The following is an 18,571-nucleotide window of genomic DNA, read 5'->3' on the forward strand; positions in this document are numbered from 1 at the left end:
TTGGCTTAAGTATGAAGGAGAGTGCGAGACCTTCTCTCAGGTGGATTTGCACCTGCCTCCTCCTTCCCTGTGGATCACAGTGAGGTTGGTAGAGGGTCTGCTGGCCCTGCTGTGTGTGCTCCTGGATCAGCCAGATGGCTTATTGGTCTCCTCTGAGACCAGGACCTTATTCCAGCTTCTAGTGAAGTTAAGAGAAATGTATTGAAGGCTCTGGTGTTCAACCCACTCATTTATTCAACAGGCATCTGTCAGGGATGGTAGCTAGCCATGGTGTCATGTCTCACTTGCATAAAATGTTTAGTGTTGACACAGAACTGAGAAAAAACAGTGATTTGGATGGAGTTTGGCTTCAGGCTATCACTGGAGCTGGGGATGCAGCAGCAGTCCAGGTCTGCATCTGCCTGGGCAACATGTAGTTGGTGGAAGTCAGGCAGCTGGTCATCACTGAAGTCCATCTGCTGTCAAGAGATGGAGAGGTTTTGTGCTGAAGGTGGTTTTGTGCAGAAGTACGGGAAAGGTGTTCATGCAGAATTTCCAAACTTGCACCAAAAAATATCTACTTGAAAATTATGCTCCCCACCCACGTTTGAGTTCAGACAGACACAGTGGCTTTGGCTCAGGGCAGGAGGTGATGGGCTAAAAGGATATAATCCTCCAGTGCCCAGCAGAGCTGCCAAAATGTACAACCTCGCTGTGGGGTCGCGTCACCTGCACACTTTGCTCAGGGGTCAGGGTGGCCTGGGGCCTCAGAGTTGTTTTTTACCCTGTGTAAAGCTGTGCTCTACCAGCCTTGAGCAGCAAGAAGCCAAGGTGAAGCTGCTGAACTGACTGTGCAATTGGTGTTTATTTTTAGGGTTCCTACGGCGTTGTGAAACTGGCCTACAACGAGAACGACGACAAGTATTACGTAAGTGCGTCCCTCCTCTGCTCCTCTTTGCTGCTGCTGCTCCTCACTCCCCTTCACCCCCCCAAGAGCTGGGTCCCCTCTACCCTGCTGCTTTTAGCACATGCACTTCTGGTTTGTGTGGCACGCAAGGAGTTGAACGTCCTGCTGGGCACGGACCTGCTCTGTGCGTGCGGTGCCGGGCGGGAGCGGCTCGGATCGGGTGGGCTGCCTTATGTAACAGGAGGGATCTCGGAGGCAGGAGCGTGTTGCTGATTTGTCTTGACATTTTCTAGCTATGAAGCAGGTCACCTGAAATTAGAGGCGTGTGGGTGGTGGTGTTCAGCACCTGCTGTGCACAGGAGGGTTGGCCTGGAACGAGCAGGCGTGTTTTGTAAGGGTACGGGGGTGTTTATCAGAAAGATGCTGAACAGTGTGGCCTGGCTGGGCAAGGCCCCCTTGGGGGGGGGTCTTACCCCCTTGGGGGGTGCCTGGGGGGCACTGAATGGGGCCTCACTGTCAGGACATGAGGTGTAGGGTGGAAGGCAGAAGGCAAACCTTGGCTTTTGACTCCCTTGCTGAGCTGAAGGGCAGAGTTGGAGAGTTTCAGATTCAGAACGGCTCCTTACGCTGAGGGCTCCTGCGCTGTCCCTCCCCTTCCAGAGGCAGGTGAATCTCAGCCATCCCAGCTGGGATTCCTGCAAAATCTGCCTGCAGATGTGCTCGTGTCCCTGGGCTTGCCCAGGGGCTCATTTTGTTCAGGCTGAGAGCAGGAGCTGGAAGGAAGGAAAAGTGCCTTGCCGTGTGGGGCTGTGCCTGGAGGCTTCTGGAAAGAGCTTCCAGCAGTTTCTGATGGATCCAAGGGCAGGAATTGGCTGAGCAGAGGTGGGTGGTTGCAGTGCTGTTGAACCTGAGCCCTGCTGCCCCCAACACAGCTGCTGCTCCACTCTGTGTTTGGTGAGAGGGTCCTGCTGTCGCTCCCACGGTGGAGTGGCCTCATGTGGGTGAATATTCCAATGTGGCCCATCAGAGCACCCAGGCAGACTCATGTGCTGTTCCCTGTCCCTGCTGGCTTTGGTACAAAGGGGAATAAGAATATGCTGTGGATTGTAAAGCGTCCTCGTTGCCCACCACTCCCCAGCGGGTTTTCCTCCCTAACTCTTGGATTTACAAGTGACATCCCAGGTCGAAGAGGTCAGGTGGAATTTTATGCCTGTGGGTATTCCTTAGCCCTTCTGTGCTCCCAGCAGGCATGAAATTGCAGGAGGAATGTCTTGAAATGAGGGATGGAATTGTTGAGACAAAAATCTGGACAAGGTGCCCTGGAGCTGGCCAAGCAAAGGAACCACAATTCTTTCCATCTCCTGTCCTTTCCAAGCTGACTCATCACTGCACCGGAGCAGTTGGTGTTTCCAGTGGCTCCCTGTCTCTCCAAGTCCTCCTTCCCCTGCCCTGCAGCAGGATGATTTGTTCTGCAGAGGGTGATGGTGCCAGCCGTGGTTTCCCTGATCCATCTGTCCCACCAGCACAGGCAGTGCCAGGACCAGCAGCACAGGGTGGGAATGCATTGCATCAATAAATCACATTTCTTTTCAGCTGAAGATATTTTTGCTTCTAAAACTGTAATCCTTACATTTTGGCACTGCCCTTTTGATCTGGGAATCCTGTTGCTGTCCCTGTGGGCTGCCCAGGGCGGGCAGGGCAGCTGGCACAGCTCGGCAGGGGAGAGCTGGGGTTGGGACAGCACTGCCCGCTGTCCTCCTGTCTGTATTTTGGATGTACATTAATACTGTGCACATAGATTTAGCTGGTCAAATCCAAGCCAAAAGTGAAAGCCTGTGGCCAGGGTGTGTGTTAGTTAATCCCCACTTAATCTCTGTTTCTAATCTAAGCAAACACTTTAAAGGTACTGCAGCCCTGGAGGGGCTCCTGTGCCTGGTCCGTGTTTCAGCCTCGCTGCCCAAAGCAGGGCAGGGTATTGCAGACCCCCCCTCCTGCCAGCACTGCAGGGATGTGCTCTTTGGTTTGCCCTGATCTTCCTTTTGGGGGCTTGAGGCAGGGTCTGAACCAGATCCCAGCTGGCTGTGAAGGTGATCCTGGGAGCTGTATGGAATTCTACAGCAGATGGAGAGGTGTCTGCCCGTGTTTGATTGCAGTGGGTGTCAGCATGTGGGAGAGGGGCTGCACTGCTGCCAGAAGGCTGAAGTCTGTCTCTCATGTACTTGCTACCCTTTCATCTGGGGCAGTGGGACCTTTCCCCCTTTCCCAGCTGCAGCCACATGCAGACAGCCCAGCCCCCCTGATCCTCCCAGGTGCCCGTGCTTGTGTTTTCTGGGAGTGTGAGCTGTGATGGAGACACCTCCGCTTTCCCGAGACATTAAACCAGCTCAGGAGCTGGCAGACTTTTCAAAGCTTCAGAGAAATAGTGCCAGTTGCATAACTGGCTAATGGCTGCTGAGCTCCCCACGCTGCCCCATGTGCCTGACCCTCGTGCTCTCCCAGAGTCGGGCAATTTCCAGCCTGCTCTGCTTATCCTTCCCATCCAGAGCTGCTCCACAGCAGTGCACCCTGACCCCCCAGGGGATACCTAATGGACCTGCCTGGTACCACCAGTTAGCAGAAGCAATTGTGATTCTAACAGTTGGAGAGGACCTTTTCTGTGTGGTTTTTTTTCCCAAAAAAATTTAGCTTTGGAACGTTTTTGTTTTGTCTCGGTGGTGAAAAGCACCACTGGAGGAAATCTGCCCTTGGTTGGTCTTTAGTGAGCAAGGCCAGGTTGGACAGGGCTTGGAGCACCCTGGTCTAGTGGAAGGTGTCCCTGTCCATGGCAGGGGGTTGGAACTACATGGTCTTTAAGGTTCCTTTAAGGTCCCAAACCATTCTATGATATGATGATTCTGTAACTGATTTATGTTTGCAGTGGTTTAGCATGAGGTCAGGGTCTTGCTGCCTGATTTATTGTCTTTAAGCTGGTGTGCTGCAATAAAAAGGAGCAAAATGGTAAAGAAAGCAGAAAAAACTTTATTTTTGAGTATAATTCAGAGTGTGGCTCCTGATTCTTGCTGAGGTGTGGGGCCCTTTGGTAGCTCTCTTCAAAAAGGCAAAGTTTATAGGTACCAGGGACTGAATCTGGCTCCTTTTGAAGCAAAAGGAAAGATTGTTGCTGCTTTAGTGAGTTTTGGATCTGGCCTAGAATTAGGAAAAACTCTCAAGAAAATATCCAGTCACTACATTTGGGAAAAATGTAGATGGCTCATGTTTACTTTGTGGGTTTTTTACCTTCCATTAAAGATGAGAGAGTGCTTCTAAGAGCTTTACCCTTCGTTGCTGTGAACAACCCCGGTGCCAGGGAGGGCTGTAAAAGTGTGCTGGCTCAAATCAGCGGATGCAGGGAATGTGTCAGACCAAGGAAATGGAATTTTCAGCACCAAGTGACCTCCAAGGAGGTCATTCCTGCTGGAATGCTGTGCTGGCTCCCAGAGCAGAGGACCCTGCTGCTCTTGGGGCACATGCAGCTGTTCCAGCAGCGTTGGTGGGGCTCTGCCAAGGAACCCTTCACACTGGAAAGGTTTCAGTGTCTCAGTTTGCAGGAGATGCTTTGACGGTGACAAGGGGAAAAAAAGGAAAGGCTGAGCTCTGGGAAAAAGCAGCAAATAAAAAGCAAAGGCAGATGTGCCCGGGCAGAGATCTAGTTTGGAGTCATTGTGCTGATGGAATTTGATTCTGTGATGCCTCCGGTCATGTCTCCCTCCAATTTTCAATCTCTAAATCAGCTTGCAAGGAGAAGTGGTTATGATGGACATTTGTTATGCTACTGCTGCAATAAGGCAATAGCATTGTAGGTTGTCAGTGGGTTTCTTTTTTTTTTATCCTTTTTTAATCTGGTTTCCTAAGAAACAAGATTTGTGTGATTGTGCTGCTCTGTGTCTCTGTTTGTACCTATGCATGGAGGACTGTTTTCTACCAAGTCCCAGTGATGGGGAGAAATTCCTTCCAAGTTTATGAAAGCAATGGCTGAACAAAGTGCTGCTGAGGAGAAGGTGGCCAGCAGCAAGCCTTGAACTTTCTAGCCCCTGGAGAATCCACTTTGGTTGCCATCCAGGTTGGGAAGGGAAGGCACAGCTCCTGTGTTTCCCGTCCTCCTCCTCACATAACAGCTGCTGAACCACTGCCAGCTGTGCTCCGGAATGGTGAGGATCAGGAAAAGGATCTCTGGCTTGTCCAACACCCTCTGTGTTGTTCAGCTCTGGGGTTGTGAGGGGCTGGCCCACCTGCAGTAAGAGCAGGGAGACAGCTGGAGGCAGACAAGCATGGCCACTCCAGGAGGCTGTCCCTGCTGTGGTGGCACAGCATGGATGGGGCACAGCCTGCTGATGGAATTCTGCTGCTGTTGGGGCGAAAGGTGACAAATGCAGGAGCAGGATTTTAGGGCCATGGCAGCTAAGCCTGTCTCGTTGCAGTTCATAACACTCCTCTCTCCCAGCAGAGCTTCCCTCTCAGCCACTTTGTCTGAGGGATGTCATCGTGAGGAGGGACAGGTGAGGAAGGGCTGGGAATGCTCTCTGTTCTGTTCAGCATTCCCAGCATGCCTTCATGCACTAGCAGAGGATTTAGGTGGTAATAGCAACCTTTGAGTGGCATCCCACTCCCCTGGGAGCTGCAGGCAGGGACTGTGCCCAGGGCTTCTGCCCTTGCAATGCAGGTCTCTCTGTTAACAAATAAAATGACATCCTAAGTGTTGTGAGAGGACCACAAAGGACAGGTGGTAAGTTCCCTTGGCTCAATCATGTTGTCACCCTTCCCTCCCAAAACTAATGGCCATTTTCTGGTTGTCAGCAGCAGCAGCTTGTGGTCTCACTGTTGTGAAAGCTGTTGAATGCCAGGCATCCCTTCTCTCCATAAACCTGGGATCTCCTTTCCCTCAGGCAGCTTCCCTGTGGTTTCCAGCTGTCAGGTTGATAGGAGGAGAGCAGTAAACTTTAAGATAATAAACATATATAAAAGAAAAGTACACAGTCCCTGCTGCCTCTCAGAGGGAAATGTCAAGCCCCATGGCCACGCGTGAATAGTCGGAAGGAAGATGTTTGCAAGGGCATGTATGGAGGAAATCTCCAGGCTCCCTCTTTTCCTGAGGAGGCTGAAGCAATGCTTGCCTGTGCAAAGGGAAAATCCCTCAGCTTGGCTCTGAGCTGGTTCTTTATCAGAAAGGCATTATCTGGGTAATTAGCTCTGCCTGTGAGTACAAATGTCTTTGGCTCTGTCATGCGTGTGAGCCCGGAAGGAGAGGTTTGCTGGAGCATCCCTGAGTTGTTCCTGTTACACACAGCCACAGTTCAGGAGGAAGCCTGGTTCTGCCAGCTCCCTGGAATTAGAGTGAGGCTTCACAGCCCCATGCTCTCCTCTCTGCTCTTGTGGTAATTAAGTGGCTCTGGCCTGTTGCATGAGGAACTTTGCTTTTTGTCTCCTCTTTGAGTTTGTAAGCGCAGTGGGACAGGTTCTGATCCAGCCCTGCTTGTGCAGTAGCAGGTACTGGTGCTTTGAAACTGGTGTAAGCATGTCCTGGTGCTTCTTCTCCAGCAGTAGTGGTAGTTTACAGTCAGCTCACCTACAATACAGTAACCCCCCATCTCCCCTCATACCATCCTTCAAGGAGTTCGGGTCACAGCAGTAGCTCTTGTTCCCTCCATTTCTGCCCCTGAGAGCAATTCTTGTCTTTGCTATTGCTGCTCTCTGTACCTTCCTGCTCCCTCCAGCCTCTTCCAGAGCCTGTCCTGGGAAGGACCAACCTGATATGGGCATAGCTGGTGGCAATGGTTCAGTTCCTCAGGCTGAGTCCCCCAAGCACTGATGCAGCTTGGGAGCTTTCAGCAGCAAATCACATCTTCTGTTTTTTTCTTCTTCCTAAAGCTCCTTGCCAGAAGGCAGGGAGGACTCAAGATGGAACTGGAGCAAGGAGAGCCTTCTCCTCCTGGGTTGGCAACAGTTGAAAGAGAAATGGATGTATCCATTCCTTTGATTTTTCTCATAAATTTTCATTATGGAGCGATAAAAGTGGGGAGCGTAGGAAGGCCTCCAGGCTTGGTCCTGGCCGTATTTGGAGGTGGTTGAGCACATCTTGGATCCTCTCTCAGCAGACCATGAATCATTTGTCTCTGTGTTGGACACAGTGCTGTGCTAAGTGAAAGATAAGCACTTCTGAGTCTGTCTCTCAGCACCGTCGTTCCCAACAGTTGGCTTGGAGCTGTCAGGCAGGATCGAGAACTACACAATGTCTCTTCTCAATTACACGGCTGCAAATCCAGAGGATTTCACTGGATCAGTACCAAAAATAACAATCCTTCCATGAACCTGGCTGCAGCAGGAGCACTGATGGGAGGTGGGGATCCCAGGGCATGTGATGGCATCGCTGCCAGGAAAAACAGCTCGGGAAGGAGCTCATTGGGATGGTTTCGGTGCCCTGTCCCTGGTATACGTGTTAAAAGCAGGTAGTGTGCAGTGAGCCTGCCTCTGTGGTATTAATGCAAAATTCCTTGGCATTTGACTGTGTCCTGCAGGAGTCCTCGGTTAATTGTATTTTGCTAGGATCACTCCAGTGTGAATTACAGATTTGGAGGCTTAATTAGTAGGAGTAACTGCTCCTTCTAGGGGAAGGAGCGAGTGGCCATCCCAGCTTCTGTAAGCGTAGGCTGCTTTCCTAAGCAAATTGTTCCATGAGCTGCTTTCTCATGAAATATTTATCTGCTGGGCCACTCGGGGCTGTTTGAGTGGCCCTCCAAAAAGGTTATTAACGCACAGAGCAGATGGAGGCACAGGCACTGTTTATTAAATTCTGATTGCCTTTTGCCACCGTGCTAATGCCAACTGGAGGGCAGAAAAGATTACCCTGACCCCCTCCCACGCCTCAGCTGCCTCAGCAGTGCCAGCGTGCGATGGGGTATGAGAAGGGAGGGAAGCCTTTGGCAAAATCCTGTTTCCTTCCCTGTGCCTTCGCCAGACCCCTGCCCAGGGCTGTCCTCACTGTGTCTGAGGGTGGAGGGATGGATGCCCACCAAGTGTCTTGTTCATGAACTTGGGCATGGTGGTGGATCACACTGCAGCTGCTCTGTATCACTCTGGAACCATGGAAGGGGGTTTTGGGGCAAAAAATAACCGCTGGGAATGCAAAGGGCCTCCCCAGGCGGACTGTGTCCTGGCCCTATTCCAGGTCTGTGATGGAAATTCCAAGGGTGTTAGCTTTATGGCTGTGACACTCCAGCTCTTTTGCATCCTAGACCCTCTGGCAAAGCAAAACATAAGGTGGAGCAGCCTTGAAGTGGCTCTAACTTGCAGCATGACTGTAACATCCTCCAAAACAGCAGGTACATGAAGGTCAGCTGGAGGAACCCCCCTCTTCCCTCAAGCTCCTGCCCCAACTGCAGAAACTGGGCTCCTTTTTCTTTGTCCAGTTGAAAATAAATCAAAACCACCTAATTTTTTATGGGAAAAAATGAATGAAAAAATGGTTAGCAGTGCTTTTAGGCAAGCCTGGGTCAGCGTCTGTCTGTTGTGACCACTACTAACCAGGACACATTTTCTCTAAGTTGAGGAGCAGACCTGAGCCAGTCCCTGATGCCCAGCACACTTCCAGGTCTCAGCAATGTGCACTTTGGCTCTTGTTCAGTTTTAACACTGCTTTTTCTTCTTCCTTCAGGCTATGAAAGTCCTCTCCAAAAAGAAGCTCTTGAAGCAGTACGGATTTCCACGTGGGTATCTCACATTTAGAGGTCTGCCTGTTGCTCTCAGCCAGGAAAATCTCTCTGTAGAAGCATTGTCTGCAAGGACTGCAGAACTTGGCCTCGTCTGAAAGCTGCCCATGTGGTTTGGGGCTGGTTAAAATGCCACTTGTGTAGTGAAGGGGCAGGTACAACCCCAGGGAGATTCAATGCACTCAGTAACTAGAGTCCTGGCTCTGATTTTTGTGAGTCTCTTTGAAGTGGTGACTCTTCCCATGTTCACCCTCTATGAAGCCTAATTAAGTGCTGGAAATTAGGCAGGGTAGTCCCCCTTCTTCCAGGGGCTCTTCTACCCCCTGGGATAGTACCTGGCTGGGCCATGGGAGCCCCCAGACCAGGCTGGGAGGAACTGGTCTGAATGAAGCTGGGAAATCTCAGTTCCAGGTGGGAGACTCAGTTCCAGGATGAGAACAAGGGGATGAGATCTTCCAGAACAGCTGGAGGTAGCTGCAGAGGGGCCAGTGGCTGCCCATCCTGTGAAGAGTTCTTCACTCTGTTGTCACACTTTCAGGTCGGCCTCCTCCCAGAGGGTCGAAAGCATCCTCTGGAGAGCAACCCAAGCCCATGGCACCACTGGACAGAGTCTATCAGGAAATAGCCATCCTAAAGAAGCTGGACCACATCAACATCGTTAAGCTGATAGAGGTGAGCAGCTCCTCCACCCTAAGCTACGCTGAAACAAGTCTGGTTTGTATTGCAACAAGAGGATCTTTCTCCAACTGCCCCTACTGCAGCCAAAATTGGTTTAAAATAGTTGTTCAGAAATTCAGGCTGGTGATTCCAAGCAGGATCCTACCAGTTAGGTAGGATAAACTGATACACTTACCCAGGGCTGTGGGCTGGTGCCCAAGAGAAGGCAGCTCTCTCTGCTGGTAGAAATAGCAGTGAGCCTTGATCACTGAAACTTGTGTGCAGACAAGCCTGGGAAGGTGCACAAGTGCAAGGCTTTGGTGCCTTTTTCATTATTGACTGAGGTCAGGTTAGGACAAGCAGTGCCTTTATTGGTAGGCTTTTTCTCCAGGCAGAAGCCCAGATTTTTCTGGAGACAGGAAAATCTGTGTCCTTCAATGCCTCTCTCTCTGCAGGACTCTCTAAATATTAGTCTAAGTTGTTCTCAGTGCTCTGCAGTGCACAGTGTACAGGGAGCAGTAAAACGTTACTCCATTAAATATCTCTTATTTTTCCTGCTGTTTTTCTTTTTCTCCTTCCCCCTTGTTTTTCTGTTATCAATCACAGGTCCTTGATGATCCTGCAGAGGACAACTTGTACATGGGTATGTGAGTCTCATATACTAACAGAACCATCTGGGCTTAGACCTAGTGATGCAAGTGGCACGTACCAGGGCTCAGGGTCAGTACCCCAAACTCAAGCCAAGCTCTCCCTGAGGAGCAGGAGATCAGTCCCAGCAATGGCAGCAGTAGCAGCAGGACAGGTGGGGAATCTCTTGGGGGTCCTCAGGAGGTTGTGCTGGGGGATGAGCAGTGGCCATGTACCTATTGTCCATGTTCCATCACCCCTTTCCTCTGCCTTGGATCCTGTGAGTGGTTCAGGCAAATCAAGCTGCTGCCTCTGCAGTCCCTCAGCAGAAGGGGAAGCTGTGGGTGCTCAGCACTGCTCAGGACTGAGCCTCCTGCAAGAGGCTTCCTCCCTCCTGCTGCTGACCCAGATGATGATAACTGCACCTTTCTCCTTCCAAAAATGCCCTCCCACTACAAAGCAGATCTAGAGGAAGTGGTGTTTGTTCTTTGCTAATGATTGCTGGCATCAAATACTCCTGTGAGTGCTCAGCTGCGTGGGCATGGGGAAGGAATCTGGGATGGAGGGTGTCTGTAGGCACTGAGCAACCTGCAAACAGGATGGTTGAATAATGAGATGCTGCCACAACCTGCAGCTTCTTCAGCCTGGGGGGCAAGATGAGCCAGTGCAGGCTGCCCTGTTGTGTTTGTACCTTCAGAGAACCTAACACCCCAGCACAGGGCTGCCTGGTGCTCTGGGGAGGGGATCTGCTGGGATTTCTTGGGAGATGCAAGAAATCCCTTAGTAATTCACGAGGAAAGAGCTCTCCTACTCTAGAATAAAGGCACCTCCTGTTTGCACAACAGGTCAGAGCAGGATCACAAAACCACATTGCCACTAACCCCCTAAACAGGCACACAAACTGATGTGCTCTGCAAACCTCAGCTCACACCAACAAATCCTCTCCAGTTGCTCCTGCCAGGGAGTGTTTGCCTCTGACAGACCTGTAGCTGTGCTGCTGATTGACACAGCAGAAACGGAGCAACGTGTTCTTACAGCATCTCGTTCAGTATCAGCAATTTAGCAGAAATATCACACCAAACATCCTCCCTGAAGGTACTGAATGCCACGGGGCTCAAATCAGCAAGGGCTGACAGCAGGAGCAGCAGCAGCAGCGGGGTTGATAAATTAGCCCCACTGTCTCCCTGTGCAGAGCTGGCAGGAAGAGGGAGATTTGTCTGTGCTGAAGAGATGAATGTTTTCATTTTGCATCCTCTGGTGTCCTTGTCATGGGTAAGGGGAGAGAAATGAGTGGAGGTAAATTGATTTTGTAGGTATAGGAATTGATGTGTTCTTATAGGTGATGAATAACGAATAAGCCCAGTCTGCTCTTCTCCTTCATTCATAGTTTATTTCCTTTTCTTGCAGTGTTTGACCTCATGAGGAAAGGGTAAGTAGCCCTCCTGGGATCCTTTTTGTTGAAATTTTTGGTGTTCATCATTAGCTTCCCAGGTGAAATGGAGGTTTGATGCATCCAGTGGGGCAAACCTCTGTCTGTAGGCACAGGGGAAGCAAAACCCAGCTGTAGTTGCCTTTGCACTGCTACAGCCTGCAATGATGTGGTGAATAATAATGGGCTGGGAGGACACGTCCTGGTGTCAGGCTCTGATTCAGAAAACAAGTTTGGTGCCAATTCCCCATCAGGTGCCTGGAAGAAAAGGTTTTAATAGGAATACTCTGCTGGGGTACCAGCCACGTCGTGGCTTCCTCTGGCACAAGGGGTGTGTGGTTGCATCAAGATTTACTGCTATCCACTACCTTATTTTGCCCCCAGCACTAACCTGTCGTGGGAGGCTGTTTTGTTGACACATTTTTCCTTAGCAGGAGAAGTGAGAAAGTGGTGGGAGGCTCCTCACTGCTTTTTGCTACACCTGCACGGATTCTGCAGCTCTGCAGAGTCACAGCGAGGTCGGGAGAGCTGTGCCCAGGATGAGGGAGATTCCCAAAGGGCTTGTTTTTCTCCCTGTCCCCATGACTGAGGTTGCAGGCTGCCAGCTCCGGTGGGTTGCTGGTGAGAGGCTCCCCAGTCTCCCTGGTGATGCCCATCCTGTAGGAGAGGGAGCTCCTGTAAACAACTGTGTCCAGGGAACGTGTGGCTCGGCCGAGAGCAGCCTGGCTGCCTCCAGCAGAAGGCAATTAGACTCCATTAGTGGCTCTGCCAGGCCTGCACTCACATCGTTTCTCCCTGGTTTCAGCAACAGGAAAATGTGTTTGAACAGGGAGGGAAGGCAGTGGCAGGAGAACACAAATGGGAGATGAAGGTCATCAATCAAATGGGCAGCAAAGGAGAAAAGTGCTGCAGGAAGGATTTGCTGCGGGGTGCTGAGGGGAAGAGCTGAAGGGCCTGGTTTTTGGTAATAGGCTGTTCCCTGCCTGGGTTTGGCTTGCCAGGACAGTGTCTCAGGAGCACTCACTTAAATCCAGCTCAAATGAGTGGGCGTACGTCCAAATGCAAGGCCAATCTGCTGAGCACAAGCAGGATTAACCCCCAGTGCAGTGAAGTCCTCAGCTCCTGCCATTCATCCTCTGGGGAACAGAAGGTTCTGACTAGCTCTTACAGCCTCTTTGCCCTCAGCTTTCAGCAGGCACAGGCAGAAGAGGGGCTTTTAGAGGAGCCTGTGCATCCCTCAGCAGTGGCGGCACACAAAGGAAAGGAGAGGAGAAGCTGACCAGGTAACCTTGGCTGTTCAGGGCCAAATGGCTGAGTTCTGGTGGTGGCTGAACCCTGAACAGCTAAATAGGTTTTCAAAGCAGTTTAGCACAATGCACTGAAAATATTCCCACTTAACCTTTGAGCCAGTGGTTCCTGTCTAGATCCTGCTTGGTGTAGACCAGCTGCATGCTGATGTTGCTTCAGGACCGAGCCCCAGCATATGACATCCAGTGCACACCATGGGCACTGGCACTGTCCCCACTGCTGCCTGGGACCTCCTGATGATGCTGGAGCTCACAGCCAGGAGGAGCTTTAGCAGGAAACCAATGGCCAGATCCAATTTTGTTCTTTTCCCTTTAGGACTCTCAGTGAATAGTGTTTGCCTTATTTTGTGCAAACATCAGCAGTTAATCCTGGTGATGATGAGGGCTCTGTGACTCATGCTGGCTCAGGGACTATGCAAAGCCACCCGTGACTGCTAGCCAAGCTCACTAATCAGGGTGTCACCACTTCCAGAAGGGATGGGCACACCTCCATCCTGTGTCACAGCACCCAGAACCTCTTGGGAGCCAGGCCCTCAATGCTGGGACATGGTGATGGAGAACATACTCCTCCTGCAAGGGGTGACGCTGCCATTCTGCAAAGTACTGAGTTGCTCTGCCTCCTCTTCCCAACAGGCCTGTCATGGAGGTCCCCAGTGAGCAGCCCTTCAGTGAGGAGCAGGCTCGGCTCTACTTCCGAGACATCGTCCTGGGCATCGAGTACTGTGAGTACCCAGCACTGATAGTGCTTTGCTGAGCATGTGCCTTGGTTCCCTGTGCAGCTGGGGAGGAGCATCTCAACTGTGGTGGGCTCTCAGATGAGCCTGTGAGGTCCCCTCTGTTTGCATGTGATGGGGTTTGCAGCTGGAAGTGGCCCCACTCAGCTCAGGTTTACCCAGGCAGTGTCACTGATCCCTTAGAAAGGACATTGGGAAAATAGTGGCTTCTGTTTTTCTTCCGTGTATCTCTTTCTGAAGGCAATAGCAGAGCCAGAAAATGGGTGTTTGCAGTGATGTGGACTGAGTCAGTCAACTTCAGCTGGAATAAATTCCTTCTTTCTGGGTTAGCAGGGCAAGCAGTGGCTGTGGGGAGAGCTGGCAAGTGGCACTGGGAGGGTGTTCTTGTCCACTCCCTTTGCAGAATCCGTCTGAGTGACTCCTCATCACTCAGGGCTGTGGGGTGATGAGAGCCCAGCACTGCTCTGCCCTCTCAGGGACGTGGGGACTCAAGTGTGTTCCCAGGCTCTGCCCAGAGACTCCAGCAGCAGGGATCCTCTTTGCAGCCTATTTGATTATTGTCACCTTTTTTAGTGACACCTTCTCCCACTGTAGCTGAGGCCGGATTCACTGCTGAGTACCCGTTCTGCAGAGTACCAGGAGGCCACAATAGGCCTGTAGAGGACAGAAGGGATTTTTCTGGCCCCACTGTAGTTGACATGGCCCTGCTGGCCTGAACCTGGCAGGGGTGGGAGAAGAGGTGTCCCTGAGCTGAAGGCACGAGGTGGAGTGATCTGTGCTGGCATCTTGTGAGCAGTGATGGCTGGCAGTTACTACTTCTGTACCTCAAACTACTGGTGGGCTGAGTTTGGCTCTGTGCCTGTTTGATCCTGATGTTCTCCTTGCAGACAGCCTTCTGTAGAGTTCAGTGATCTCACTTCACCACTAGCTGTTTTCTCTGCACACTGGTTGCCCATGGTCAGTATGAGGAGGAAGAGGCAGTAGAGCTTTTTCAGAGGCAATTAACACCTTGCAGATCTGTTTGAGAGGAGACAGCAAATATGTAGATAAGCTGATCCTGTTATTACACTGTGCTTCGATTGCCAAACAGCTTTTGATTAGATCCTTTAACAGTAGCTCATAAAGAAACTCCTGTGTCTCTTTGGTTGGATGGGCTTTTGTGGATTAAAAACTAGACAGTCAGGAAAGTTGTAATACAGCTTTCACAGTGGAGAAAAGTCATACATGCAGTTAAGTAGAAATCTATAATGTGGGCTGAGTTGTTCAATGTATTCCTAAATGACCAGAAAAAGGGTAGAGGACAGTAAGAGATTGGTGATGACACCAAGTTATTCAGGGTAGTTGTTGTTAGGACTGACTGCAAAGACTGGCAGGAAAATGCCATTATAGCAAGCATGATAAAATGAAAGATAAAAATTCATGTTACTGACTGCAGGGTAATGCATGAGGGGGAGAAACAACACTAAAAATACATACAACGTGATGGGCTCTAAATTATCTGTTCTCACTCAGGCTTTATTCTGGATAGTTCTCTTGAAAATGCCAGCCCATTACTTAGTGACATTCAACAAAGATAACAAGATTTAGGGAATTACTGGGAATGAAATAGAGAAGAAAAGAGAAGTTGTCATTATGCAGTTATTTGGATCTCTAAGAGCTCTTAGGTACAGGCGCGGAGTATCAGGAATATTTTGTGCAGCTCGGCTCAGCCTGTCTTAGAAACAGCTCTCTAGAACTGAAAAAGGCCCAGGAAGGGTGATCAGGATGGTCCTGGAACATGTTATGGACAGAGATAAGACCAAAGCTCTTCAGAATGGAAAATCATCATGGGAAGGGGTGATGTTACAGAGGCTGATAAAAAATCCTAAATGCGAGAGAAGGAAATGAATCTTCTCTGTCTCTAAAAACACAAGAACCAAGGGGTAGCAAACAAAATAATCAGGCAGCCAGTTGAAACCAGGAGAAATTATGCATCTGGCTTCAACCACCCAGAGAGAACAAGTCTCTGAGTGTGATGGGCCTTGCTGAGGCAGAGGAAGGTGGTTTGCAGTGCCCCAGTCCATCTCCACATTGTGATGCAACACCACCTCATTTTTTGTCTGAAACCAGCTGGTCCAGAACCTTCCAGGTGCTGCCAAAATCAGTCAGATCACTCCAGAAAGTTGGTGAAGTGTTAGATATGAATGGGAAGCTCGAGACTGTCTTTGAGTAGAGTTTGAAGGGCGAAGAGGCAGCTTTTTATATTCTCATTAGCATTCATATTGTAGCAGAGCCTGTGTGCCTCAGCTGGGAGATCCAAGTTCTGCTGTGCTGGATGCTGCCAGAACAGTTCCTGCTCAGAGGAAACTTTTGAGCTTAGAAGATGGGGAAAAAAAAATAAAGTTTTGATGCTCTTAGGCAGAGGGAGTGAAACTAAGCAATAAATTATAGGATGCCCAGCAACAGGAACAATAGGATGCTTTATTTTGGGCAATTGAGTAACCACTTATTTTATTAGTGAATGAAAGTTAAAAATGGTGTTCTCTCTGAACTGCTGGGTAAATGCATGGCAATTATTACATAATTAAGAGGAAAAGTGCACCGTTTGTGCATGCTGAAGGAAAAGTGTTGCCAGGCAATCCAGAGATTGCAAGGTAATTTTAATGTAAGCATCCATAATTGTTATGTAATTTGGGAGGCTCAATAACCATGCAGCTGCTTGAAGCTCGCAGTCATCACAGCGAGCACATGCATCATTGCTGGTTGGGTTTTATCAGATTAGGAGCTGCAAACTGGATTGCTGTTGGAGCCTGCAAGGTGTTAGTCCAGGCCAGTGCTGATGGTGAGCAGGGAGGGGCTGCAGGAGCCAGGCTGGGGGGAGATGTGGGCTGACCTTTGAAATTACCGGTGGCGGCACTTGGTCCGTGGCTGCTGTTTGTCCCTGGGGACTTGACTCACTGGTAATTCAGGATGTTTGCCTGGGGTGGAGGACTCCTGCAAGAGGGCTGGCTGTGGGGGGAAGTGTGGAGAGGGACAGTGGTCCAGGTGATGAGAGCAGAAGGATCCCATGCTGAATGGGAAGACTTGGGCGTGGTGGGAGGCAGGGACAGTGTCCTGCCAGGAGCTCCCTCATCCAATGGCACGGTGCTGCCTCACTTTGTCCACTGCTTTTGACTGGATTTCTGGGTTTAGTACCTTTATTACCAGGAGTGCTCCTTGCTGCTCACAGTCCAAGCCTTGTTCACTGAGCAGTGAGGAAACAGAGGCAGGTTGAAGGTGTGAGAGTCAGGGAGATCTGTACATGGTAAAGTATCCCTTCCTCTGGCCCCTGAACTGCTGGGAACATACTTTGAGCTTAAGCATGGTCATATTACTGATTCACACATTCTGTTTTAGTACACCTGCCTTAGACCCGGGCTCTGTGGTGTGGGCTGTGTCAGGAATTGTTCAAGAACATGAAAACTTTTATTGGGTCCCTGCAAAAGAAAGTGCTTTTGCTCCCATTCCCAGGACATCCCCAGTACTGCTGACACTGCACACCCCCCAGAGGAACTGGGAAGGCCTCTGCATGTGTAAGTACCACTGAAGAGGTAATTCCAGAGTGTGCTCAAGTGCTTTGGATGGGAAAGTTTTGCTGGATTATTTGTGTCGTTAACTAAAGTGTGTTCCTGAACATCTCTCTGAATTAGAGATATGTGCAATTACCTCCCTTTCCACTTGTAGTAACCTTCTAGTAGTGCTTGTCTGGGGTTATTTAAGCTTCAGTCTCCCTTCTAGTAAGGCCAACATTCCTTTCCCAGTGATGCTCAGCAGAAATAAATGTGCTGGATAGCAAATAGGGCATACTCCCATCAAAAGACATGAGGGATATGCCAGGCAGGTATCCCAGTTTGATTTTATGACTGGGACACGAGTATCTTCATTTAGTAAGAGCCTGAGCAAGGAACAAGAGTAAGCAAACAGAAGGGCTGTCTGGGCAGGTGGCCTGGCTGTGACACTGGCCAGGAGCAGCCACTTAGCACAGAACAGGCACGCAAGTGTGACCCAGGGGAAAACCCTGCTGACTGGCACAGCCAGGATGGAGCACAGCCACTGCCCCTGCTGCTGTGGAGCTGCAGGCTCAGTATTCAGGTCACGAGAAGCTAAAACAGTTGCTGTCAGTGTGGCTGAAGAAATAAAACCGTTATTTCCTGCGCTCTCTGTGGAAAGTCACAGTTTCCCTCCTGTGACTGTGTCCAGGGGATCTAAGGGTGGTGGTTCTGGTCCCCTCTGCAGAGGAGTGCTCGTCTCATCTGAGCTATTGGGTTGAAGGGAGGGTCATGACATGCAGCTAAAGCCATTGGGCAGCAGTTCTCTGCAGGGCACCTCTCTAGATGCCTGCAGTGCCCCGGAGTCCTGCAGGCTGAGCCTGGAGCCATAACGATCTGATGTGCAGATCAAAGCTGGCTTTTCTGAGATAACACTAAATCTACTTGGTCATCAATATGTGAGTGTAATTTCCTTTATCTTAAAAGGAAATTTAAGCAAATAAATCAACAGCTGAGTCAACACAGGCTTGTCTCTCCTGAAGAATATCTACAGCAGTGTAAGCCCAGGGTGGGTGTGCTGAAGCATCAGTGGTGTAGATGGGTTTGATCTGGTTTGACCCTTGGCAGAGGTCAGTTCCTCAGGCTGGTGTGGGTCAGCAGAGCTGGGACATGAGTCTGTGGTGGAGCTGCTGCCTGCTCTACTGTGATTTCTAGCAAGGTGCTGGCTCCATCTGTGCCTTCATTCCCATGTGGGAAATAGGGAACTGCCTCTTCTCTGCTCCTGCCTCTTGCCTGTGTGAGTTCAGAGCTCCTCAAACAGGGTGTGCTGAGGTGGGAGCTACAGCTGCAGGGTCCTGGATGTTATAAAGGAGAAGAGAGGCTGGTTTGTGTTTTATCACATGCAGACAAGCTCTCTTTAGATGATAAAGACCAAACAAAAAACCGTTTCATGAGCTGCAAGTGTTTCTGATCCTGATCGATAAGAACTCTGTACAAGAGTGAGAGTAATTAGCTGATGGAGCAGATCAGAGAGATGTGCTAGAGCCTCTTCAGAAAGATCAGGCACTTTGATTTTTGTTGTTGTTTGATGCAGTTATGTGATTGTGCTCAGGGTTGGTGTGGACTGTGCAGGTTGTTTGGGCAGTACTTGCTGCACATACCCTGCTCCCCACTCTCCTTGTG

At 50.2% G+C, this 18,571-nt stretch overlaps 1 protein-coding gene across 4 annotated transcripts in view; it reads left to right on the forward strand.

Annotated features, from left to right (window-relative positions):
- CAMKK1 (calcium/calmodulin dependent protein kinase kinase 1) overlaps positions 1-18,571 on the forward strand; it is a 93,363-nt gene that overhangs the window by 47,201 nt on the left and 27,591 nt on the right. For all 4 annotated transcript variants that reach the window (XM_017828847.1, XM_017828850.1, XM_017828848.1 and 1 more), the window contains exons 4-9: positions 854-907; positions 8,574-8,625; positions 9,167-9,300; positions 9,892-9,928; positions 11,320-11,341; positions 13,282-13,370. In XM_017828847.1, coding sequence (XP_017684336.1) covers positions 854-907; positions 8,574-8,625; positions 9,167-9,300; positions 9,892-9,928; positions 11,320-11,341; positions 13,282-13,370 — 388 coding nt within the window. The remainder of the gene's footprint in view (positions 1-853; positions 908-8,573; positions 8,626-9,166; positions 9,301-9,891; positions 9,929-11,319; positions 11,342-13,281; positions 13,371-18,571) is intronic.

Source organism: Lepidothrix coronata, unplaced genomic scaffold (genome assembly GCF_001604755.1).
Source record: "Lepidothrix coronata isolate B3197 unplaced genomic scaffold, Lepidothrix_coronata-1.0 Scaffold154, whole genome shotgun sequence".
NCBI lineage: Eukaryota > Metazoa > Chordata > Aves > Passeriformes > Pipridae > Lepidothrix > Lepidothrix coronata.